General features: G+C 35.6%; 1 protein-coding gene across 5 annotated transcripts in view; it reads left to right on the plus strand.

The window, feature by feature from the left end:
- The window catches only part of EPB41L5 (erythrocyte membrane protein band 4.1 like 5), a 140,274-nt gene that overhangs the window by 43,959 nt on the left and 71,653 nt on the right, over positions 1–24,662 (plus strand). For all 5 annotated transcript variants that reach the window (XM_044242630.1, XM_044242632.1, XM_044242634.1 and 2 more), the window contains 9 exons: positions 626–670; positions 846–898; positions 5,140–5,260; positions 5,392–5,479; positions 6,226–6,314; positions 9,229–9,298; positions 13,733–13,902; positions 14,958–15,064; positions 16,496–16,523. In XM_044242630.1, coding sequence (XP_044098565.1) covers positions 626–670; positions 846–898; positions 5,140–5,260; positions 5,392–5,479; positions 6,226–6,314; positions 9,229–9,298; positions 13,733–13,902; positions 14,958–15,064; positions 16,496–16,523 — 771 coding nt within the window. The remainder of the gene's footprint in view (positions 1–625; positions 671–845; positions 899–5,139; positions 5,261–5,391; positions 5,480–6,225; positions 6,315–9,228; positions 9,299–13,732; positions 13,903–14,957; positions 15,065–16,495; positions 16,524–24,662) is intronic.

Below are 24,662 nucleotides of genomic sequence, written 5' to 3' on the forward strand. Positions count from 1 at the left end.
AGTTGGCTCCTGACTTTACCAATTGAAATGCCATTGACTGATGGAAAATATTAGAACCTGATTTGAATAGTTTTAAACAAACTTTAAGTAGGTTATATACAATTATTTTTATTTTGTCTTCCATATTTTTTCACTGACTCTATGTGGTAAATCCATGATTAATACACACATATTGTTTATTAAGTAAAAACTGAGTTAGTTGCTGAGTCCCTTTAGAAGGGTTTCCTCTTGAATACTCTGCCAGTGAGATTATAGCTAATCTCCATAGTTAGATACATGCCCCTATCCTTTCACATATGAGGGGACTTGTATTGTGAGAGTAAAGTTAAATGAGATCACAGAGCTCGTTCTCAAAAATTTGCTTAAAACCTTTATCCTTAAGGTGGTTGTGCTGTAGTCTGTGGCCTTTTCTGTTCCTTGCTATTATGAACATGCTACCATCCTCCTGATGCTCATTGTCCCTGTTTTTTGGTTGTTGTTTTGTTTTTCTTTTTTTTCTTTTATAGGGTCTATTGCAGACAAAATTCTATAATTAAGAATGTTTCTTCTTACATTAGAAGAGTTGAATTATTTTTCAAAGTAGATTTTTCTGGTTAGTTATATATGTGCTTTTTATTTTCCTTAGGTATTTATTTGTTCTTCAGTTAAAACAAGATATTCTCAGTGGAAAGTGAGTATTATTTAAGGTAAACCACATATTAGGTAATTGAAAATGATTTTGAAAAATAAATTCATAGTTAATTATGAAAAAGAAATGGTCAACGTAAAGTGTGTATTATTTCCACTTACCTTAAAATGAAGCTTATGAAGTTGACTCATCTAACAGATTCGTGTTTTGGTCTCAGATTAGAGTGTCCCTTTGATACAGCAGTTCAGCTGGCAGCTTATAATCTGCAAGGTAAGCAATTCTTATGTTGACTGTTAAGAATAAAGCATAATTTTTTGGGTATATTTTTAGTTAAGAATTTTAAAAGAGTCAAAAAGATGTGCAAGAAAAGTAACACTGCTGTTGTTATGTAAACTTGTATCAATATTCTAACTATTACTTTCACTGGTTTTAGAATATTACCTTCTGTTTCTTCCTTTCATTTTATTTGCTCCCTTTCCATCTGTATGTTATTTTCAAACAAAAACTGCAGTCGACTTGATCATTCAATAAGTATAATGCTATTTTTTTTTCCTTGAAAAGAATGCAGGGATATAGGAGTAAATTTTTGCAATAGTCGCGTGTTTTGCTTTCTTTAGGTTTATTCTTAAAAATGAATCTATGGAAGAAATGCTTAGAGCATATTTTAAAGTTCCTGATGGTAATTTTAATAATAAAAAAAAGTATTTTCCAGTAAATGAGATTAATGAAAAACTCAGTTTTGTACCTTGTTAAAATGACCATACACTGTTAGGCTTAGGTTTTGTGTGTGTGTGTGTGTGTGTGTGTGTGTGTGTGTGTGAAACTGGCATTTTAAGAAAACTATAACTTTGGTCCTCATTCACAAAACAGAAATAAATATTCTGTTGGAGTATTTGTATATACTAGAATACAAATAAAATTTAGTGATTATTAAGGCATTTATACTTTTTTGGTGATCATATATTTATACCTAATCCCTCTAGGATCAGTAGTATTTATTTGCAATTATGTGGATAATAATAAGACTAAATTTTTATGTTTTTATGGTAAATCTAATATTTTTACTTATTTTGTGCTTCCACTGTTTAAGAAAGCATATTTTCTTGTTGATAGAGGGATTGGTGACCAGAAGAAATTTCTGTACTTCAAAACCTTGCCACTAGTGTACATTATCTACCTGCCTCCATCTACTATCCTCGTCTGTCTACAAGTTAAAATTTGCTTTCTCATCTGCAAAAAGTCAGATACTAGCGTGGAAATGCTATATCTCTAGCACTGTAATAATCAGAAATGTATAATTGCATGCATTTTTTTTCTTGAAAGCACATTTTTTTACATTTTATTAATTCCTGTATGAGGTTGATAATTCTAAAACTTTCATCTACTGAAAAGCTCTCTTTGTCATTGCATGTGTTTTGCCACTTACGGCCTCATATATTTTTTCTGGGTCTCAATTGTGTAACTGACATGATAGCCAAGGTATGTGCTTCTTGAAAATGTGATTTTCTACATTTTTGTGTATTTAACAAAACACTATTCAAAGTAGTGCTTACTGAGTACTTTTTGTTTGATTAATGCATTGTGGTTCTATTTTGTTATCTCTTAACTCTACTTAACACATTTTTTCCCCCAAGTAAAAGCTCTTTCCTGCTTTCTCTTTCATCCAGGGCACCATTATTTACATGATTCCTTCATACTTCATCATATCTTCTATATCTCTTTGTCCTATGTCTAATAGTTTGCCAAATCCTGTCTTAAGGCCCTTAAGAGTAAATTTGCTGAAGTGCTACTCCCATCTCCATAAAAATGAGTTCTTTGTTTCTCATTTATGATTTTATATTTTATCAGAATAATTTTTGTTAATAACTTTTTCTCATACTTTCATTTTTTCCTTGCCATTTTAGTATGTATCCTGAACATTAGGTAGCAGATTTTGTTTTGTGTTTTTTAAAAAACATTATGGTCCAGGGTGCCTGGGTGGCTCAGTGGGTTAAGCCTCTGCTTTTGGCTCACGTCACGATCTCAGGGTCCTGGGATCGAGTCCCTTGTCAGGGAGCCTGCTTCCCCCTCTCTCTCTGCCTGCCTCTCTGCCTACTTGTGATCTCGCTCTGTCAAATAAATAAATAAAATCTTGAAAAAAAAATTATGGTCCAGACAAAAGAGCAGTTTCTTCAGTAATAAAGTTGGCATGATAATAAATATTTTGTAAGGTTGTACAGAAAATAGATGACAGTATATTTCTAATATGTCTAATGTGTAGAGTCAGTGTTCAATAGATGAGGTATTATCAGTTTTATTTTTAGCTCAAGATCTATGTATTTCTTCCTACACAGCTGGATTTTTTTTTTTTTAAGATTTTTATTTATTCATTTGTCAGAGAGAGAGCAAGCGAGAGCGAGCACAGGCAGACAGAGTGGAAGGCAGAGTCAGAGGGAGAAGCAGGCTCCCCGCAGAGCAAGGAGCCCGATGCGGGACTCGATCCCAGGACGCTGGGATCATGACCTGAGCCGAAGGCAGCTGCTCAACCAACTGAGCCACCGAGGCGTCCCTGGATTTTTTTTTTTTAATTTTTAAAATTAATTTGACAGAGATCACAGGTAGGCAGAGAGGCAGCCGGAGAGAGAGGAAGGGAAGCAGGCTCCCCGCTGAGCAGAGAGCCTGACATGGGGCTCCATGCCAGGACCCTGGGATCATGGTCCGAGCCAAAGGCAAAGGCTTTAGCCCACTGAGCCACCTAGGCGTCCCACAGCTGGATTTTTTTAATAAACGTGGAAATAGTTTAACTTTTAAATATGAGTAAAATATTCTTTTGAAGAAAAATGTCTAAAGCATAGAAAATTGAATCACCTACCCTGTTTCCCAAACCCACAGTTCAGAGATAACCACAGATGGGTGTACATAAATGTTTGTGCATTGTCCAGGTTTTTTCTTACTGCCTCCCTTCCCCAAATATTTTTTACTAATTTTCCTTGAAGGTTTTTTTTATTTAAAATATATTTTTTAAAGATTTCATTTTATTTGTGAGAGAGAGAGCATCGGCAGGGTGGGAGGGGCAGAAGGAGAAGCAGACTCCCTGCTGGGCTAGATCCCAGGACCCTGGGGTCATGACCTGAATGGAAGGCAGATACTTAACCGAGTAAGCCACCCAAATGCCCCTCCCTCAGTTACTTCTTTAGGATTAACAATTTATAATTCCAGGATAGAGACTGTATCCCTTTTTTTTTTTTTTTAAAGATTTATTTATTTATGTGAGAGAGAGAAAAGAGAGCATGCAAATAGGGGGAGGAGCAGAGGGAGAGGGGTAAAGCAGACTATGTACTCACCAAGAAGACCGACCCAGGACTGGATCCCATGACCCTGAGATCATTATCTGAGCTGAAATCAAGAGTGGATGCCAGGGGCGTCTGGGTGGCTCAGTGAGTTAAGTCTCTGCCTTTGGCTCAGGTCATATCTCAGGGTCTTGGAATTGAGCCCCGCATCAGGCTATCTGCTCAGCAGGGAGCCTGCTTCCCCCCCACTTTCTCATTGTTTGCTGCTCTGCCTACTTGTGATCTCTCTCTGTCTGTTAAATAAATTAATTAAAATCTTTAAAAAAAAAAAAAAAAAAGAGTTGGACGCTTAACCAGTTGAGCCCCCCAGACACCCGAGACTTATCTTTTAGTGGTGTGTGATGTCATGTTCTCTGCACATTAGATTCTTTTTGTTTTGTTTTGTTTTTTTTAAAGAGAGAGCATGTGTACAAGCTGGGGGTAGGAAGGGAGAGAGGGAGAGAGAGTCTTAAGCAGGCTTACGCCCAGTGCAGAGCTTGACATGGGGCTTAGTCTCACAACTCTGAGATTATGACCTGAATCAAAATCAAGAGTCTGGGGGCACCTGGGTGGCTCAGTGGGTTAAGCCTCTGCCTTCGGCTCAGGTCATGATCTCAGGGTCCTGGGATCAAGCCCCACATCAGGCTCTCTGCTCAGCAGGAAGCCTGCTTCTCCCTCTCTCTGTCTCTGCCTGCCTCTGCCTACTTGTGATCTCTCTTTCTGTCAAATAAATAAATAAAACCTTTCAAAAAAAATCAAGAGTCTGATACTTAACCAACTGAACCACCTTAGGTACTCCTCCGCATATTAGATTCTTAGTAGATGCCTAGTGCTAATTGTTTTTTATAAATGTTGCTAATATTTTTGTTTATTTATTATAAGGCCAAAACGTATTTCTCTAAGGAAGTCTCGAAAGTTTTCAAAAGCTAAGCATTATAAGATATGAAATAAATGAACAGAAACCCATTTATTTGAAAATATACCACCAACCACAAGTATGTGATTGTGTGTATAGACATAGACAGGTTGTTAGTCTGAGCTGGATTTATTTTTGGGAATGATTCAGGTGTTAATGACTTACTTGTAGTTTAAGAAAAGAATCTAATTTTAGCAATTTTTATTAACAAAATGAGTTTTGAAGGAGGATTCAGCAGGAAATAAACTTTTTAACAAAATAAAACTTTGTGGAATTTATGTTTATAGCTGAACTTGGTGACTATGATCTTGCTGAACATAGTCCTGAACTTGTATCTGAGTTCCGGTTTGTGCCCATTCAGACTGAAGAGATGGAGCTGGCTATTTTTGAGAAATGGAAGGAATACAGGTACTTGACATTTGATCACTTTTCTTTAACATGGCCACACTGATTCTATATTTGTTTTCTTCTGTTTCTGTTCTTGGTATAAAATTTATATTTATTATTATTTCTTTTAAACATTGTTTTCTAAATTTCAGAGGTCAAACACCAGCACAGGCTGAAACCAATTACCTGAATAAAGCCAAGTGGTTAGAAATGTATGGGGTTGATATGCATGTGGTCAAGGTAAGAACTGTGTTATGATGCTTTTTAAAAAGTTTTTTCCTTCAAGATTCAAGATAACTATGGCATTTTTCAGTATGAGGGAATGCACAGAGATGGCATAGCACTAGGTACTTGGGATGTATTATAAAGATTGAGGTTAAATATGAGAATCTCACATGAAGGTTCATTATAAGAAAGAAGAGAAACAACCAGAAATCTCCCAAAAAGATACATGTGTGTTTTTAAGGTGTTATTACTGTATTTTTAGATTTTTAAATCATTTTTTATTCTTTCACTTTATATCATCTTGTATCACTTAAGCTGAATAGACTGTTTAAAAATTAAAATAATTTAGGAAGCAAAGTTGAAAATTATAGCTTGAGAGAGGACTTTGAGAAGATGTATGGTGATTTAAGTTATTTCTGGTTTAAATAACTAAATTTTTCCTGAAAGTCTTTTTTAAAAATTTGTAATTTAAGTGTTAAATAGAATATGGACAGAATGTGCAAAGAGCTTTCTTTGTAGTGGAAGTATACCACAGTGTATTTTCAGTGATGACATACCTTAAGATTGGTGTTACAGTAAAGTAAATGCATGTATCAGTTTCCCTGAGAACGTTGTTTTGGGTATGCTGATTGTTTAAAACACTTTGCATATTAATATTAGCCTATATGTAGTTAACATAATTCAGTGTGAAAATGAACTGTGAACATGGAAAATCTGTTTTATGCAAATAAAGCTAACACATTTTGTTCTCCTTAAATTAGGCTAGAGATGGGAATGACTATAGCTTGGGACTAACTCCAACAGGAGTCCTTGTTTTTGAAGGAGAGACCAAAATTGGCTTATTTTTTTGGTAAGCAGAGTTAATATTATAGATTTATATATATATATTTTTTTAATTAATAAAAAACATCTCTGAAGTTAGTACATAGAATTGAATTTGACATGGCGATTCACAGACCCATACTCCTGAGTCTAATAATACATTATGTGTTTATATTAAAAAATTTAAAAAATTATTAAAAAAATTGAATTTGAAAATCAAATGATTCTGAAAAGATTGTGAATAAAAAGCAACTTTGTCCTGTAATACTCCTTACCCATGTTTAGTCCCCCTGCCCCCGCAGAAGTAAATTTTAAACTCTTCCATCCATTTTTCCATTATGTATTAAGTGTTCACATGGACACTCTGCTGTCATGTAGTTCCATCATGGTTTTTAGTACATCTTGTTCCACAGGCAGTCTCATTACTCCCTACTCGGTGTTGTATAAAAGGAAGATATTTACCCCTCCCTTCAAGCTGTGCTTCTCTTTTTAGGTCCCAACTTCTATCATTTATATTTTTATATTATTTTTGCATTTTATATCAAGAATTGATTTTACTTGGATTTTGTAGCCATGGTTAAGTTCTTCACATCTTGGCTGGATTGTTGTAAGAATTGAAATCAGGAGATACTGTTCATATTGTTAACCCTGTGTCAGAATTGGTGTAGAGCTTTCTAGTATACCAGTGCTATGTACAGGAGCTGAAGATGGGCCCCTGTGGTATTTACTTCTTCACAGCATGCCAGGATTGTCAGCTCAGAGCCCACCAGCCTAAAACTCAAATTCCTATCTCGCAGTTACTTTGTATATAGCCCAATAGGTGTACTTTTAATGACTTAGAGCCTGCTTTGCATGTCCCCCCAGGCAAACGTACCTGACCCCTGCTAGTCTTAGATAAGACAAATCCTGTAGCTCTCAAAGTCCCCAGACCACTCTGCCCTTCAGAGCTCTCTGACCCATACACTCCCCGCTTGCTGCCGATTGCCATTGAGTAGAAACCTAAGCCCCCTCTCTGATTCCCCTCTCCTACAAGTTGCCTTGCCCACTTCCCCTTCTTTGGTGGTAACTTTGCGCAGCCACCTCTGGAAGGTCTCCCATTGAAGACTTCCCTTCCCATGCAACCCTCTCCAGACACCTCAGTAAAGATTGTTGCACAATATTGCTGTCTCATGATCCTGTCTTTGTTTTGATCAGTCTGAAATTCCTTGAGCTCACAACTGGGATTACATTTATTTTTTTTCCTTTATAGGTTTTTGTTTTTCCCAGAGTTCTGGCTCCCCCCAACCTGTCAGTCTCACACACCCCACACAACCCTTTGCATTACCTGCCTTTGTCTTAGCCTTACGTTCTTTCATATCTTCAGAGTTGCGTTGAATGATTCTTCTGTTCCAGTTGGAACTGTCTGCTCTTCAGGTTACTCTGCAGCTTTGATCTGTTTTCTCAGCTAGGATCCTTTGTGTCTTATTCCTGTAATTCTGATCTATTTCCTCAAGTACCTGCCTAAGCAAAGTGGGGTATAGGAGGTAAATTGTTTGAATCCTTGGATACTCTAAAATTGTTTATTCTCTTATGCTTTCTTGATAATTGGACTGAGAATTTTAGGTTGAAAATTGCTTTCTCTTAAAAAGTTGGAGATAATATTTATTTTTGAATACAGGTGTCTCTGCTAGGGACTTTCTGAGAGACTTCAGTGGGTCATCTTCATAATTGTCTCTTGATAGGTCAAGGAGCTCTGGGGTGTTTATTTACCCAGTCCTTGATTGTTAATTCTCTGACAGTTCCAGCTTGCCACTGTGGGCAGACAGAACACACTTCATGACCAGAGAATGCTGTAGGCAGTGAGATAAAGAAAGCATCTTTTGTACCACCTCTTAAGGTTGTTGTGAGAATCATTTGAATTAATACATGTAAAACACTTATAAGAGTATCTGATACTTCATAGGCATTATATAAGTATTTGTTACACTTAAATAAGTGCTAGCTCTTCCCCCCCCCCCGCCTCTACCTATTATACTTATTGTTTTGGTACAACTTTTGTAAACAAGTTATACCTTGTAATTATATTTTTTGTATAGGTTATATTTTTAAAAGTTAGAATGAAAGTTTTGTTTTGACATTCACAAGTCATAGAAGTACAGAGTTCATATGTGTAGGTTGTTGAGGATTTCAGTACAGTTGGGAGACAGAGTTGGAAAAGGGGCCATAGAGTGAGGCTTAAAAAAAATTTTTTTTTGTAAGATTATAGTTGTACTTCTCAAACCAAAATTGATAGAGAAAATAGAGTTGAAGGCCCTAATCAAGAATTTGTTTTCTTTTATGTCTTTTAACAAAACTTTATAGTCTTTCCTGTATCTAGTTCTTTTTTTTTTTTTTTTAAGATTTTATTTATCCATTGGACAGACAGTAGTAGTAGACACAAGTAGGCAGAGAGGCATGCAGAGAGAGAGGAAGGGAAGCAGGCTCCCCGCCGAGCAGAGACCCCGACGTGGGGCTCAATCCCAGGACCGTGGGATCATGACCTGAGCCGAAGGCAGAGGCTTTAACCCACTGAGCCACCCAGGCGCCCCTCCTATATCTAGTTCTTATGTTGGTTAGTGCTTTACACTAGGCCTGGAGACTCTCTTGTACTATAGCTGGCAGTCTATAAAATATACGTACGGATTTCCTCATTTTCTTTTTTTCTTAACATTTTTAATGTGTCTGATACATGTGCTGCCTTGGTTTTATTAGTGATACTGCTTTTGAAATGTTTTTTTCTGTTATCCTAAATATTTTTTAGATTGGAGGCTTTGTTGGTGGGCAGTACAGGTTATGTTTACCCGCTTACCAGTTTTCATTTCAGCTGTTAAGATGATAAATGTGCTAGAAGTAACAACAAACATTTTCTTTTTATTTAGAGAACGTTTATTTGAAATCTGGCTTTTCTTCTGATATTTTTATAGGCCCAAGATAACCAGATTGGATTTTAAGAAGAATAAATTAACCCTTGTGGTTGTAGAAGATGATGATCAGGTAGGAACTTTGCATTACTTTTTTAACAATGACAATGTTGCATGGTAATTCAAGTCTAATATTTTTTAATAAAGCCTTCTAAATTAAGAATTACTTTTTTTGTTAGCTCTAGCTCCTAATTGATACACAGAACATGGATGTATCTTGAATGCATTATGCATGAAAGAAGCCAGACTTGGAACATTATGACTTGTATGGTTTCATTTATGTGATGATCTGGGAAGGGCAGACCTGTAGTAATAGAACAGATCACTGATTGTTTGGGATTAGGGAGAATGGGGAGGTTTGCCTACAAAGGAACAGCATAAGAATTTGGGGGCATGAGAGAACTACTCTGTAACCTGATTTTGGTGGTAGTTTGTAGTCTCCCTGCATTTGTCAAAACGCACAGAATTGTGAATAAATAAAAGTAACTTTATTGCATGCAAAGAAATAAATTGAAAAACATATATATAGATTGAAAGCAAGTTGGGCAAATGTCAAAAAGACTTGTATGCACAATGATGAGTGAGAAGGACTACTTAGAAGGGAACCTAAAAGAAGATTCTGAAAATTAAATAAAATCGTAGTTTTGCAAATTTCAAGTTCCATTACCGAGATACATGCAAAGGATTGCCCTATCACACAGCTTAGAAGAAAATCATAGAAGCAATAGAGCATTTTAAAAGGAAGTCTATTGATGATACAGAGGATGATCGTTATATTATCAAGAGGTGAATTGATAATGACTCAGAAGAGGCATATTTCCCATCTAAAAATTTATTTTACAAATAGTTTCCTTTATATATAAGCACATGCATGATTCAGTGATATTTGTCTCTAAACCTAAAGGAAGTTCTTCAAGAAGAATAAAATACAATTCTGTGTGATAGAGAAATATGGTGATAATTTAATTGGTGACACTCATTCTTATTGGGCCATAAGATAATTGTGCATCTTACAATCAATGTCATTTTATTTTTTATATATATATTTTTTTAATTTTTAATTTTTATTTTTTTTAAAGATTTTATTTATTTATTTGACAGAGATCACAAGTAGACAGAGAGGCAGGCAGTGAGAGAGGAAGGGAAGCAGGCTCTCTGCTGAGCAGAGAGCCCGACGTGGGGCTCGATCCCAGGACCCTGGGATCACGACCCAAGCCGAAGGCAGAAGCCTTAACCCACTGAGCCACCCAGGCGCCCCATCAGTGTCATTTTAGATTTGATCTTAAATAGTATTAGCTTCTTGGATATCTTCTTGAAGGTATTTTATACACATGCGCATGCACACACAAATGTGTCTATCAATTCTTTTTTACACAAAGTTACCATGCTTTTAGACTGTTCTGTACTAATCCTTTTTAAACTGTACATTATAGTTTTTGGAATCTTTTCCATATGACTATATAGAATGCTTCTTTGTTCTTGTTTAAAAAAACAAACTAAACTGCACGATATTCTATATAGATGTACCCTAATTTGTTTAATAAATTCTCATTAACATTCACTATATATGCAAGAATTTATACATTGGCATGTATCTGTAAGGATAATTTCCTGGAGGTGAATTTGCTGGTTCAAATGTGCATTTGTTCTGGATACAGAGAGCCTATCAAGGATCAAACTCTTTCCTCAGGGGGAGTTGTCACAGTTTTATCTGAAAGGTGGAAAATGGGATTTCATTATAGGTTTGATTTTTATTTCTGTTATTATGATTGATGTTGAACATCTTTTCATATATTTGAGTTCTTTGTATTTCCTTTTCTCCAAACTCTATTCATACATATCCTTGCCCATTTTATCATTTGGCCTTTTTCTTAGTGGTTTTGCCCTTTGTCATAGAAACTGTAAATATTTTATATAATGGTTGTCTTTTAAAATTACTTACGATTTTTGCCACATAAAAAAATTTTAAGTAGGCAAATTTACTAATCTTTCATGGAAATCTTTCAAGGATTTTTCCTACTTTGAGGTTACATGCTTTCCTATTTTTTTTTCTGTGTGTATTTTCTGTTTGTAAGTTTTATTGAAGTGTAACATATATTCAGATAAGTGCAAAAAGAAGTGTGCAGCTTGTTTGATTTTCACAGACAACCTGTTGTGTTGACCAGCACCCGGATGGAGAAATAAATAGAACACTGCTGTAGGGATATGCTTTCTTTTTGTCTCCCACCAGGTACTGGCCTCCAATGGTAACAACCATTCTCCTGACTTTAACACCATACATTGGTTTTTGTTTATGTTTTGAACTTTATCTAAGTGAAACTGGACTGACTGTTACTTTTTGTCTGACTTCTGTATTTAAACATTGCATTTGTGAGCCGCACTCCTCTTGTGGCAAGGTTGCTGTAATTGGCTCATTCTTTTACTGTTATATAGTATTCCATTTTACTTATAGACCACGCTTTTTTATCCATCCTGATGTTGATGGACATTTGAGTTGTTAGTTTACGGCCCTTAGGAGTATTGCTCTGAAGGCTAGGATAAGCACGTGTTTGGCTTTTGTGGATACTATCAAACTGTTTTCAAAAGTGTTTATACATATACTTATTATTATTATACATATTCATATTCTACATACACATTTTCACCTGCAGTATGAGAGAGTTCCCTTTGTTCTTTTTTGGAGGGTAATATTTGGTATTTTTTCATTTTAGCAATTCATGTGGGTGGTTTTCATGTGCATTCCCCTGATGACTGGTTAGCACTTATTTATATATTTATTGAAAATTTGGGTATTCTCTTTTATGAAGTGCCTGTTCAAACCTTTTGCTCATTTTTTTGTTGGGTCATATGCTTTTTTCCTCATTGAAGTTCTTTATGTATTCTGAACATTAGTTCTTTGCAGATAATATATGTTGTAAGTATCTTCTCCTTGGCTTCCTTTGACTCCCTTAATAGTATGTTTTGGGGGCACCTGGGTGGCTCAGTGGGTTAAGCCTCTGCCTTTGGCTCAGAGTCCTCAGATCGAGCCCCACATTGGGCTCTATGCTCAGCCGGGACCCTGCTTCCCTCCCCTCCCGCCCCCACCTGCCTCTCTGTCTACTTGTGATCTCTTTCTCTCTCTGTCAAATAAATAAATAAAATCTTTAAAAAAAAATAGTGTGTTTTGGATAGAGCATTTTTAATTTTAAAGTAATAGAATTCATAAATTTTCTTCCTTTCTGGTCAGTACTTTCTGAGTGTTAAAAATTAAGAATCTTTGCCAATATTGGAGTCATGAAAAAACTACAGAGTTTATGTAATGTTTTAAAGTAACAAAATAGTTTAATTTATAAAATAACTGAAAGTATACTGGAAAGTGCAAAAAATCTTAAATGTAATATCCATGTCACTCATCTAGATTAACATTTTTGTCATTGCTGCTTTAGAATTCTCTCTTAGAAAGGTAAATTAGTAATAGTGTATTCAATATAGCTGAGGTCTAACCCTCTGGTTTGTCCCCTTTCTTCTCTGTAGCTGGCCATCATTCTTGGAGGGTATCATTCTCATACTTTCTTTTTCCAAATATAAAGACATCATAACACGTGGTGGAATTGTTTTAAAATTTGCATAAATTGTATATATATATTTTTTTCTTTTTTGCAGTTTCCTTATTTTACCTAAACAGGATTAGCCATGTAGATCAGTCCATTTCTTTTAACCTATATATAGTATTCTGTAGTATGAATAAATAGTACTACAGTCATCATTTATTCATTTATCTTTTTGTATAGTTTTAAAAGATGTTATTATTTACTTGATAATTTCTCTCATTTTGGACATTTCAGGTTTTATGCCAATTTTTACTATTATAAATGAGATTGTGAAGAAAATCTTTTGAATATAAATTTTAGTGTTAAAATCTTTATCCTTAGAGAGGTGATAAAGCTTAGTTGTTACAGACAGGCTCTGGAGCACAAATAGGTTCAAATTCTGGTTTCTTCTTTTTGACCTTGGGCTTTATTTCTTGAACTTCAGTTTCCTAATCTATAAAACAGTGCTATTTATAGTATCTGCTCATTGAATTAACCCATATGAAAGCCTTAGAAAAGTACCTGTGAATGTTAATTATTATTAGATTCCTGCGAGTATGGTTACTGTAATGAGTAACATGCACATTTTTAAGTTTATTGATACATATTGCCAGATCTTGTATGATCCTTTGTATTATAGTTATATATTATCCCAAAGTGTGGCAAATAAAGCCTCAGTTTTTGTTTCTCTGAGAAATGAGATCACATAAGTAGAAAGGACTCTTTTTTAAGAATAATTTTATATTGGCTGTGAAAATGGACTGCTTGATTTCAACTCTGCCTTTTAATGTAGGTAGCTATAGAGTGAGTTTCAGGGAGGAAACTAGATGCTTTATTATTTGATTCTTGGTATTGCTCTCTGTATTTGTAGCTGAGTAACAAGGGGCAGAGCTGTTGGAGCTAGTAATTACCTCTCTTTAAATCCTTTTCTTTTTCAGGGCAAAGAGCAGGAGCATACGTTTGTCTTTAGATTGGATCATCCAAAAGCATGCAAGCATTTATGGAAATGTGCTGTGGAACATCATGCGTTCTTTCGTCTCCGAGGCCCGGTCCAAAAGAGTTCTCATCGATCAGGATTTATTCGGCTAGGATCACGATTTAGATATAGGTGAATGTCAGTAGCTGCTTGCTATATCTTGCGTTCTTTCATAAAGCCAAAAAGTGTAGGCTAACCTCTCATTTTACAGATGTAGAAACCAAGGTATAGAGTAATAAAGTGGTTCGCCATGTTTTCTACAGGCCAAAATGAAAGACAAAATGGTATTGTTATTGGTTGCCATTTCTGAAATAGACAGGAAAGCATTGTATTGGTATCATGGATTTTATATCTGTCTTGACATGTACTTTATATATTAATTAACCCCCAATTTCAATTCATATAATAAGAGTTTTAAGGAGTCTCCATACAATAGCTGAATACCATATCGAAAAAGGTATTTAATTTGCACTGAGAGGAAAGTTAATCTGGGTAACATTTCTGTTTTTTTATAAACCTGAAGTTGTGTTATTTTTAAAGATTCCTTATGTGTGGGCCATAAGATAAAAAATGTTTTGGTTTACCTGAAAGTAGATTACTGATTGAGTTTTAAGCATGCTCTGAGAGTCACTGTGATTTAAAAAACAAATGGATAATAATCAATATTGTGGCAAGTTGATTGTGTGAGGTTCATGAAGTAAGAGTTTCTGTTCTACCTATATTACAAGTGAGGAGGCATTTTCTTAACAGAATTTAAGTGAAAATCAAAGAGAGTGAGAAAATAGTTTTAAATATTTCTGGAAAATTACTCTGAAAAGTGTATCACAATTAGAAAAAAATAACAAAATCTTGAGTTAATTGCAAACTGTGCATGAGGTGAGTGAATGGGGAGAGGAAAGGAGTTGCATAAAAACACAGATATTCCAGAGTTACTCAGTACATTCCTAGGTACATGCATGCTTATGGAAAAACAGTATAATTTGCATGTTGCGTATTTCACACAAGCCTAAAGGTAGAAAAATGATGTGGTAAAGAGAGACATCAAGGCTATTATTAGTAGTTCCTTCAGGATAAAGCTCAGGATGGTTCTTTTAAGGAAAACTTAATGTAGACTTTCTCTCATGGGTATCTGATTACTGTAGGCCTTACATTGTCTTATTCCTCTTAATATGCCTCATTTATTTTAGTGGGAAAACTGAGTATCAGACCACAAAAACCAATAAACCAAGAAGATCAGCATCCTTTGAAAGAAGACCCAGCAAACGATACTCTAGAAGAACTCTACAAATGAAGGGTGAGATGCAATCTTGTTTCAAAAGACTGTTCTTCCTTAACAGTCCATCATGTGCTGGTAATGTTTACTTGAAAGGAAGTTATCTGAATTTTGTTAATTCCAGTCAACTGAAGTACTCTTATTTATTAACTTTGGTTATGACAGAATCAGTGTAAGAAAATAGAACGGGGGCACCAGGGTGGCTCAGTCATTTAAGTATTTGCCTTTGGCTCGGGTTATGATCTCAGGGTCCTGGGATTGAGTCCTACATCAGGCTCCCTGCTTCTCCATCAACCCCTATCCCCTGCTCATGATCCCACCACACTCACTCTCTCTCTCTCAAGTAAATAAATAAATAAAATATATTTTTTTAATGAAGAACAAAAGAAAATGGAAGAAAAAATTGCCTGTATTGTTGCTGAGATTAAACTTCATGTGAATCCCAGTTCAGATACTATTTTGAGTTTTCATTCAGTTTTGTTCATATTAACATTGGTTCTATGGAGTAACACTTTCCATTCTCTTTTTGACTTCCAGATTTTATTAATAGTAGTCTCTCAAATACCCTTAGGAACTTAAAAAAAAAAACCCACTTATATATGTTGAATAAATATTAAGTAAAAATTACTTAATATAGCATCATAATATTAGGATTCTTTAAAAATAGAGTTTAAATTTAAACATCAGTTTAAGTTGCTTTAATTATGTAATAAAAAACATGATTTACTTGAGAAACTAAAACTTGTGTTCGGTTTTGTCTGAGTTTGTATTAAACTACAGATGGAATTTTAAGTATGTCTGATTAGGGTCATTCCAGTTATCCAGAAACATCTGCCATAACCTGATGTTTGGCATAATAAAACTCATTTATATTCATAATTTTTGTTTGGCGTACAAATTAAATAATACATATCTTTTAATGAAACCATTTTAGTTCTTGATGATTTGAAACTGTAAGTTAACCCTTATTTTCCACTGACAGTGGTTTTTTTTTTTAAAAAAGATTTTGTTTATTTATTTGACAGAGATCACAAGTAGGCAGAGAGGCAGGCAGAGAGAGAGGGGGAGGCAGGCTCCCTGCTGAGCAGAGAGCCCCATGCAGGGCTCCATCCCAGCACACCTGAGCGGAAGGCAGAGGCTTAACCCACTGAGCCACCCAGGTGTCCCACCATTGACGGTGTTTTATTTTCACTTATCTCACTCTAGGAGGCTTGCAGGTGGTTCTGTTTTAAAATGGTATTTTATTGCCTTATTTTTAAAATGGAAGTAATTGTCATTATTGACTTTAATGATGTGAATCCTAGAACATTTTGTGAAGTGATGATTCTTAAATCTGTAAGTGGGAAATATGGCTTAAAAACTGCTTAGATACACTTTTATGAAGAGTGAAGCAGTTTGTCATGTAAGCGGAAACTAATGGGACACTTTCTTTTTTTTTTTTCCCTCTGTCAGGAAGTACTGCGAAACCTGAAGAACTCAGGTGAGTTCAATTTAGGAACAGAATTTAGAATTTAGGATTTATGTAGTTGCTGTCATTAATTAAACAAATATTTCTTGAAGACTTGTCAACGTGTTAAGTTTCCCTGAGCATTGGGAATATAGCAGGGAAAAAAAATAAACATAATTCCAGATAAAATTGACACTAAGAAAAATAAAGCAGTTTAAAGAAATAAAGGCAGGGGTGGGGGTGCTATTTATAATGAGAATGACATACTTTTGTTACTGGCCTGTCACTGAAGATTAATTAGGGTTTTTGTACACAGAAGCTCAAAGAACAAAGGTTTATTTGCAGATAAGCAATCAATTTTATTCCTGGGATAATCCCCACTTGCTCATGGTCTATAATTCTTTATATCATATGTTGCCGGATTTGGTTCACTACCTTTTTGTTGTGGATTTGTGTAGTGTATATATTTCTTATTTATTTATTTATTTTAAGATTTTATTTATTTATCTGACAGACAGAGATCACACATAGGCAGAGAGGCAGGCAGAGAGAGAGAGAGAGAGAGAGAGAGGAGGAAGCAGGCCCCCGCTAAGCAGAGAGCACGATGTGGGGCTTGATCCCAGGACCCCGGGATCATGACCTGAACTGAAGGCAGAGGCTTTAACCCACTGAGCCACCCAGGCGCCCCTGTATAGTGTATATTTATAAAAGATACTGGTCTGTAGTTTTCCTGTAATTCTTCACCTGATTTGGTATCAGGATAATTCTGGCTTCACAGAGTGAGTTGAAAGTGTTTCCTTTTTGTTTGGGGGGAAAGAATTTATAAAAGAATTGGCATTCTTCTTAAAATACATGATAGAATTCACTATTATAAAGGCCATCTTGCCTGGACTTTCTCTTTGTATGAAGTTTTGAAAATTCCTACTTCAGTCTCTTGTTAGAGATCCATTCAGATTTATTTTTCATTTTGACTCAGTTTGGGAATTTCTGTCTTTCTGGAATTTGTCCATTTCATGTAAGTTATCTGATTGGTGGCATGTAATTGTTTATGTTTATTTCCTTTTCCTTTTTATCTCTGTAAGGTAGGTAGTGATGTCCCCTCGTTCATTTCTAATTTTAGTGATTTGAGGGGTTTCCCCACCTTGGTCAGTTGAGGTAAAGGTTTGCCCAATTTCTGGGCCTTTTCAAAGAACCAGCTTTTGATTCTTATCTATTTTTCAAGTTTATTAATTTCCACTCTGATATATTATTTCTTTTTTTCAAAATTTTAAAGAATTTTAATATTTTAAGTAGGGTCCCTGCCCAGTGTGGGGCTTGAACCCATGACCCCAAGATCAAGAGTTGTATGCTATATCCACTGAGCCAGCCTCATTATTTCATTTCTTACACTTACTTTAGGTTTAGTTTGCTTTTCTTTTTCTGGTGTCTTAACATGGAAAAGTAGGTTATTTACTTGAGATTTTTATTTTTATTTTTTTCTAAATTATTTATTTGAGAGAGAGAGAGCATGTTGTTGTTGGGGGGCCGGCAGGGTCAGGGACAAGCAGATTCTGCACTGAGCGTGCAGCCTGATGCAGAGCCTGCTCTCACGACACTGACTGCATGACTTAAGCCGAAATCAAGAGTTGGACATATACCTGACTGATCATCTAGGTGCCCTTATTCCTTTTTTTTTTCCTTTTAAAAATTTTATTTATTTATTTATTTATTAGAGACAGACAGACAGAGCCTGAGCAGTGGGGAGGAGGCAGAGGGAGAGGAAGAAGCAGACTCCACTACTGAGCAGGGAGCCTGATGTGGCTGGGGTTCCATCTCAGGATCCTGAGATCATGATCTGAGCCAAAGGCAGATGCTTAACCCTCTGAGCCACCCAGATGCCCCTGATTCTTTTTTCATACAAAACATTTGTTGCTATAGATTTTCCTCCACGGACTGCTTTAATAATATTCCATAAATTTGGTATGTAGTATTTTTATTTTTATTTATCCCAGATTATTTTCCAGTTTCTCTTTTGATTTCTTCCTTCACTCTTGGGTTACTTGGGAATGTGTTCCTTGATTTCCACATACTTGTGACTATCTTAAATTTTCTTCTTATTTTTCGTACTTTTATTCCACATGGTTAGAAAACATACTTTGTATGATGTTGATCCTTATACATTTTAATTGAAACTTTTTTTTATGGCTTAACATAAGTATGTATCTCAGAAAATTGTATGCACTTGAGAAGAATGCATATTCTGTTGAGTGTATGTTCTATAAATGTCTGTTAGATATGGTTGGTTTTCTACTGCTCAGGACTTTTATTTTGCTGAGTAATCCATTATTAAGAGCAAGGTTTTAAAGTCTCCAATTATTGTCATTTAGTTGTCTGTTTCTTTCTTTATTCTTTCAGTTTTTGTTTCATGTATTTTGGGGCTTTTTGTTAAGTGCAAATATATTTATAATTGATTCTTTTATCATGATGAAATGTCACTCTTTTTCTTTAGTAATTTTTTTTTGTTTTGAAGTCTATTTTGTTTGATTGGCAGTCCATTTTTATTCTGGTTGCTTCTCCATGGTTTATTACTTTTACCAAATTTGGGAAGTTCTTAGCCATTATTTCTTGAAATGATTTTTCTTTTCCTTTCTTATCCCTCCTTCTTGGACTCCCATTAACATGTCTGTTGTTACATGTGATGGTGTCTCACAGGTATCTGAGTCTCTGTTCATTTTTCTTCACTCTTTTTCTTTCTGTTACTTAAGACTAGATAATCTCAGGTGACCTATCTTCAAGTCATTGATTCTACCACCTGCTCAAATCTCCTGTTGTGTCCTTTCAGTGAATTTTATATTTCCGTTATTGTACATTTCAAGTTCAGAATTTCTGTTTGAATCTTATTTATACATTTTTTTTTTTAAATTTTATTTATTTGAGAGAGACAGTGAGAGAGCGCGTGAGCGAGGAGAAGGTCAGAGAGCAAAGCAGACTCCCCATGGAGCTGGGAGCCTGATACGGGACTCGATCCCGGGACTCCGGGATCATGACCCGAGCCAAAGGCAGTCGTCCAACCAACTGAGCCACCGAGGCGTCCCTTATTTATAAATTTTCTGTTTAATGATATTTTCCTTTAGTGGAGACTGTGTTCTTATACTTATTCTTTAGATTTTTTTTTTTAATTTCCTGCATGTATTTAAAATAGCTGATTTAAGTGGATTGCCTAGAGAGAGTTCATCTTTTTGGCCACACTCATGTGGAGTAAAGCTCTCACCACATTGAACTTGAGGGAATGGGGAATGAGAGCAAATTGTGGCTCAAATGCCAGACTCAGCTATGAGATTTAGTAGATTTTTTGAATAAATGTTTATTCACTAATGTGTGCTTTTTCGTGATTGTTTTTAAAAATAATTTTCAGGGTGCCTGGGTGGCTCAGTTGGTTAAGCGACTGCCTTCAGCTTGGGTCATGATCCCAGAGTCCTGGGATCAAGTCCCGCATCGGGCTCCTTTCTCCATGGGACGTCTGATTCTCCCTCTGACCTTCTTACCTCTCGTGCTCTCTCTCACTGTCTCTCTCAAATAAATAAATAAAATCTTTAAAAAAAAAAATAATTTTCAACTAGATAAATGTTTGTTTCACTGGGTAGAGAGTCCTCAAACCACTATTCCAGAAGTTCTACTTCTGGTGACTCAATTAATTTTAATAGTACATATTACAATATATAGTTTCATATAATGCTTAACTATTGGTATGTGTCAGTTTCCTGGAATGTCCATCGAAGTATCAGATTCAGGACATACTTGCAAATCTAGTTAACTCTTGAATTGGTCTACTCTTATATAGTGGATGTATAATTAGAGCTTCTTCAAAAAGAGAAATTGTTTGATTTGAGGTACTGAGTATGCTTAGCGTCTCCTTGAGATGCATTTTTCCCCCAACTTGGAAAACCAGTAAAGTTGGGCTGTGATTAGTGATTCATCACAAAAGCACTTCTCCTGAAGTTTCTTTAGCTGTCAGTAGGCTGTTAAAAATAAATCAATTAATAGAGTACGGAGGAAGTGAGCTATTCTCTCTATTGTGAATTTTTAATTAGGTAAAGTTTTCTGTCTTTCCTGAATTGTACACTTTCATTGTAGTTACTTATAGGCTATGCTTTTAAGAAGAATGATGAGAAAATGTTAGGGGTATTTTGTACTTTTTAAACTATTTTGTTTGTTTTTTGTTTAATGGAGTAAGTCTTGCTTACCTGGAAAGGAGACTGGGACAGAATATTAGAGCTTAAAATAAGGAAGATAACCTGGTGTTATCTTCTATACGTATATATATGCATATATATATATCTATACCAGAAATGTAAACATATTATTCAAGCAATAATATGTAGTAGAAAAATTCAGGTTTTTATTTACAAGGATTTGTCCTTGAAAAAAAATTTTTTTTAAAGATTTATTTATTTATTTATTTGACAGAGAGAAATCACAAGTAGACGGAGAGGCAGGCAGAGAGAGACAGAGGGAAGCAGGCTCCCCGCTGAGCAGAGAGCCCGATGCGGGACTCGATCCCAGGACCCTGAGACCATGACCTGAGCCGAAGGCAGCAGCTTAACCCACTGAGCCACCCAGGCGCCCTTGAAAAATTTTTTGAGGGGTGCCTGGGTGGCTCAGTCAGTTAAGTGTCTTGTCTTTGGCTCAGGTCATGATCTCCGGGTCTTCACCCCCAGTTTGGGGCTCCTTGCTCAGTGGGGAGTTTGCTTCTCCCTCTACCCCTCCCCACCACTCATGCACACATGTATCCTCTCTCTCTCTCTGTGTCTCTCTGTCTCAAATCTTTAAAAAAGAATCTTTAAAAAAATTGAAAAACTTTTTTTTTGAGATACACATTTCTGACCAAAAACTTAAGTATGACTATATCGTCTCTTTCTTAGAATTAAGATTAATTTAATTTTAATAATGAAGTTTTATTATCTTCACTTGAAAAATGCTTTGGCTCTGGAAAACACAACAGAAATGGGATATGTAAGCAATGATACTTAGTTATTATTTATTACAATAAACTTTTAGATATGAAATGTAGAGGGGGACCCAGCTCTCCTGAAGGTTATTTAATACTCTTTATAACACTGCTTGAGAGAACCTGAGTTTGGACTGGCATGAATGCCCTTTCATTCTTGCCCTTTTAGTTCTGTTTGCATGAACAGTTTTGCTCCAATGAACCATGAAAAACAGTACTGTTTGAAAAAGCACAGCTATTTGACCTAAAAAGCTTCTTGACCTTGTACTATGCCTATTGAGTAACAGGTTTTGAAATTGGCTGATGTCAGTGGTTTTCCTTATATTATTTTATTTCCTAACTATTCCCAGTGGGTCTTTACTAATAAAAAATATCCTAAGAACAGGTGACATTATAAAGAATAGATCACATTTCAGTGATTAGTACTTTTTTTTACAGGCTTAGCTGATGGAATCTTGAAGATAGAAAAGAGAGGAGAAAAAGGAATGAAGGAGGAAGTGATGAATACAGAGAGTATAAGAGCAAAGGGGGTCAGTTATTACAGACAGTCCTTTGAAAGGGGAAGCTTGAATTAGATCAGGAATGAGAAGTATTCCTACTTACGTGTTAGCAGAAGTGAAGGATGTGTGTAATTATGAGAAAATAATGCTTCCTAATTTCAAATTATTTGGAAACGGGGCTGTGATCTCATTAAGATCATATATTATAAGCAGTTTTTTCATGTTATTATGCATTAATTATTATTAATGAATAATCATTACTAATTATTCATAGAATTATTCATTATTCATTATTTTATTTATCGCTTGCCAGAGTTATTCTCAGTTAAAGGAATAGCTTCAAAAGGTAACCGAGGGCCTCATCCAGTAGCTTGGATGAGATTTCATAATATCTGGGATCATGGGTTACTTAAACCAGCATAATGTTTTCTGGGAACAGCAACATTAGCCCAAAGAAATTGTGCCTGACAGGTATATTCTTTGCAGTTGTGTTGACAACAAGTTATACACTAACCAGTATTTTTTTTACGTTTGGTTTTTTTGGTCAGTTTTCTTATCACTGTTCTTGTGTTCTGCTAATGTTAACGCATTTAATTCTCCTAACAGTTTCATGCAAATGAAGAACCTGAGGTTTAGAGAGTAGAACTAGTGGTAGTGGCACTGCTTGGATTTGAACCCATGCTACTTCAAGTTCTGATGACTCAATTTGTAATAGAGATATAGGTAATAAAAAATAAGATACAAAATGGGTTCATGTCTCATCACCTAGCCTTTAGCAAGCCCTCTTCATTCTCTTTTTTTTTTTTTTTTAAGATTTTATTCATTTGAGAAAAAGAGCATGAGCGCAGAGTTGGGTAGTTGAAAAATTCAGAGGGGAGCATCAGAGGGAAACAGACTCCCACTGAGCAAGGAGCCTGATGGTGGGGCTTGATCCCAGGACCCTGGGATCATGACCTGAGTTGAAGGCAGACACTTAACCAACTGAAGCACCCAGGCACCCCAGCCTCTTCATTCTTGAGTTCTTTCTTAATTGATTGTCTTTCATCAGATTGTTTTTATTTTGTTTCCACCCCTCTAAGAAAGGCTCCTAGATGCTGTATTCAGAGTTTTGTTTGAGAAGTTTTGCCCATTTCCTTTTTCTTTTTATTTTTTCTTAAGATTTTATTTATGTGCATGAGAGAGAGAGCAGGCACAAGCAGGGGGAGACAAAGGGAGAGGGAGAAGCAGGCTCCCTGGGGTTTGATCCCAGGACCCTGAGATCATGATGTGAGCTAAAGGCAGATACTTAACCAGCTGAGCCACCCAGGCACCCCTGCCCATTTCCTTTTACTCGAATGACATCTTGGCTGTGTATAGTATTTTTTGCTTATTTGTTTTAAAGAGGTATTTATTATTTGTCAGAGAGAGAGCACAGGCAGGGGAAGCGGTAGGCAGAGGAAGAAGCAGGCTCCCTGCTGAGTAAGGAGCCAGATGTTAGGACTCCATCCCAGGACCCTGGGATCATGACCTGAGCCGAAGACAGGTGCTTAACTGACTGAGCCACTCAGGCGTCCCTGGGTATGATTTTCTTTAATACTAATATGAAGAGATCTGTGGCAGCTAGGTACTGGCAGTGGTTTCCTTTTAATCTCCTTGGGGTGCCTTAAGTGTTCTTTCCTTATCCCTGAAAGACAATAATTTAAAAATAAAGGATTGAATACATTTAATTTCCTATCTCTTTTTCCTGGAACATTAGTGCTCACATTAAATTAGTAAATTGTTTTCTCACTTTTCAGGAGTATGTGTGTGTGTGTGTGTGTGTGTAAAACTTTGAACATATTTTCAGTTATCTTAGTTGAAGTTTATACCTCAGGATGCATGTATGCTTATGTTAGAAGGTCTGAAGCCCATTAACTCTTTATTCCCATCATTTTGTTGTGATCATATGTCATCTTTGAGTTACTTCATTGAATATTTGTTCTCTTTTTTAGCTGTTATGAGTTTTTTTTTTAATTTATTTTGTTTTTGACTGAGTTTAAGTGCTTTTTTTGTGGGAAGATGATGGAGGAGGGAAATGAATACAGCCTAAACTAAAAATGTAAACACATATTTATAAATCACTTTGAGTGGAAAGTATACAATTAAAGTTAGAAAGCAAGTTTATACTAAGGCCTTTTGAGTTTTAAAATGTTGAGCTATTGCTGACATTAGAATATCTTGAGAGGGTAGTAATATACAAAAGAAGTGACACAGATAAATTTAAAAATTTATCTTTAGACATAATTGGGGTGATTTTTTGGATATTTGTGCTTAATGCCTTGAATTTAAGGTATCATTTGTGCTTTTCTGCATTTTGCCATCCTTAACAGATACTGTCCAATGAATAAACAAGATTAGTAGTGAACTACATATTTTAAGCACAATTAAAATATAGGTATATGGAAATCTCAAATGAGCAGATTATAGAAAAACAAGTATTTGTCTATAAAAGCAAATGTTTTCTGGCATCTTACATTCTTAGTTTTAGGTTCCAACAGTAATTTTCTTTTTTTTTTTTTAAAGATTTTATTTATTTATTTGACAGAGATCACAAGTAGGCAGAGAGGCAGGCAGAGAGAGAGGAGGAAGCAGGCTCCCCACTGAGCCGGGAGCTCTATGTGGGGCTCGATCCCAGGACCCTGAGATCATGACCTGAGCTGAAGGCAG

This window comes from Neovison vison, chromosome 3, assembly GCF_020171115.1.
Source record: "Neovison vison isolate M4711 chromosome 3, ASM_NN_V1, whole genome shotgun sequence".
In the NCBI taxonomy this organism is placed as follows: domain Eukaryota; kingdom Metazoa; phylum Chordata; class Mammalia; order Carnivora; family Mustelidae; genus Neogale; species Neogale vison.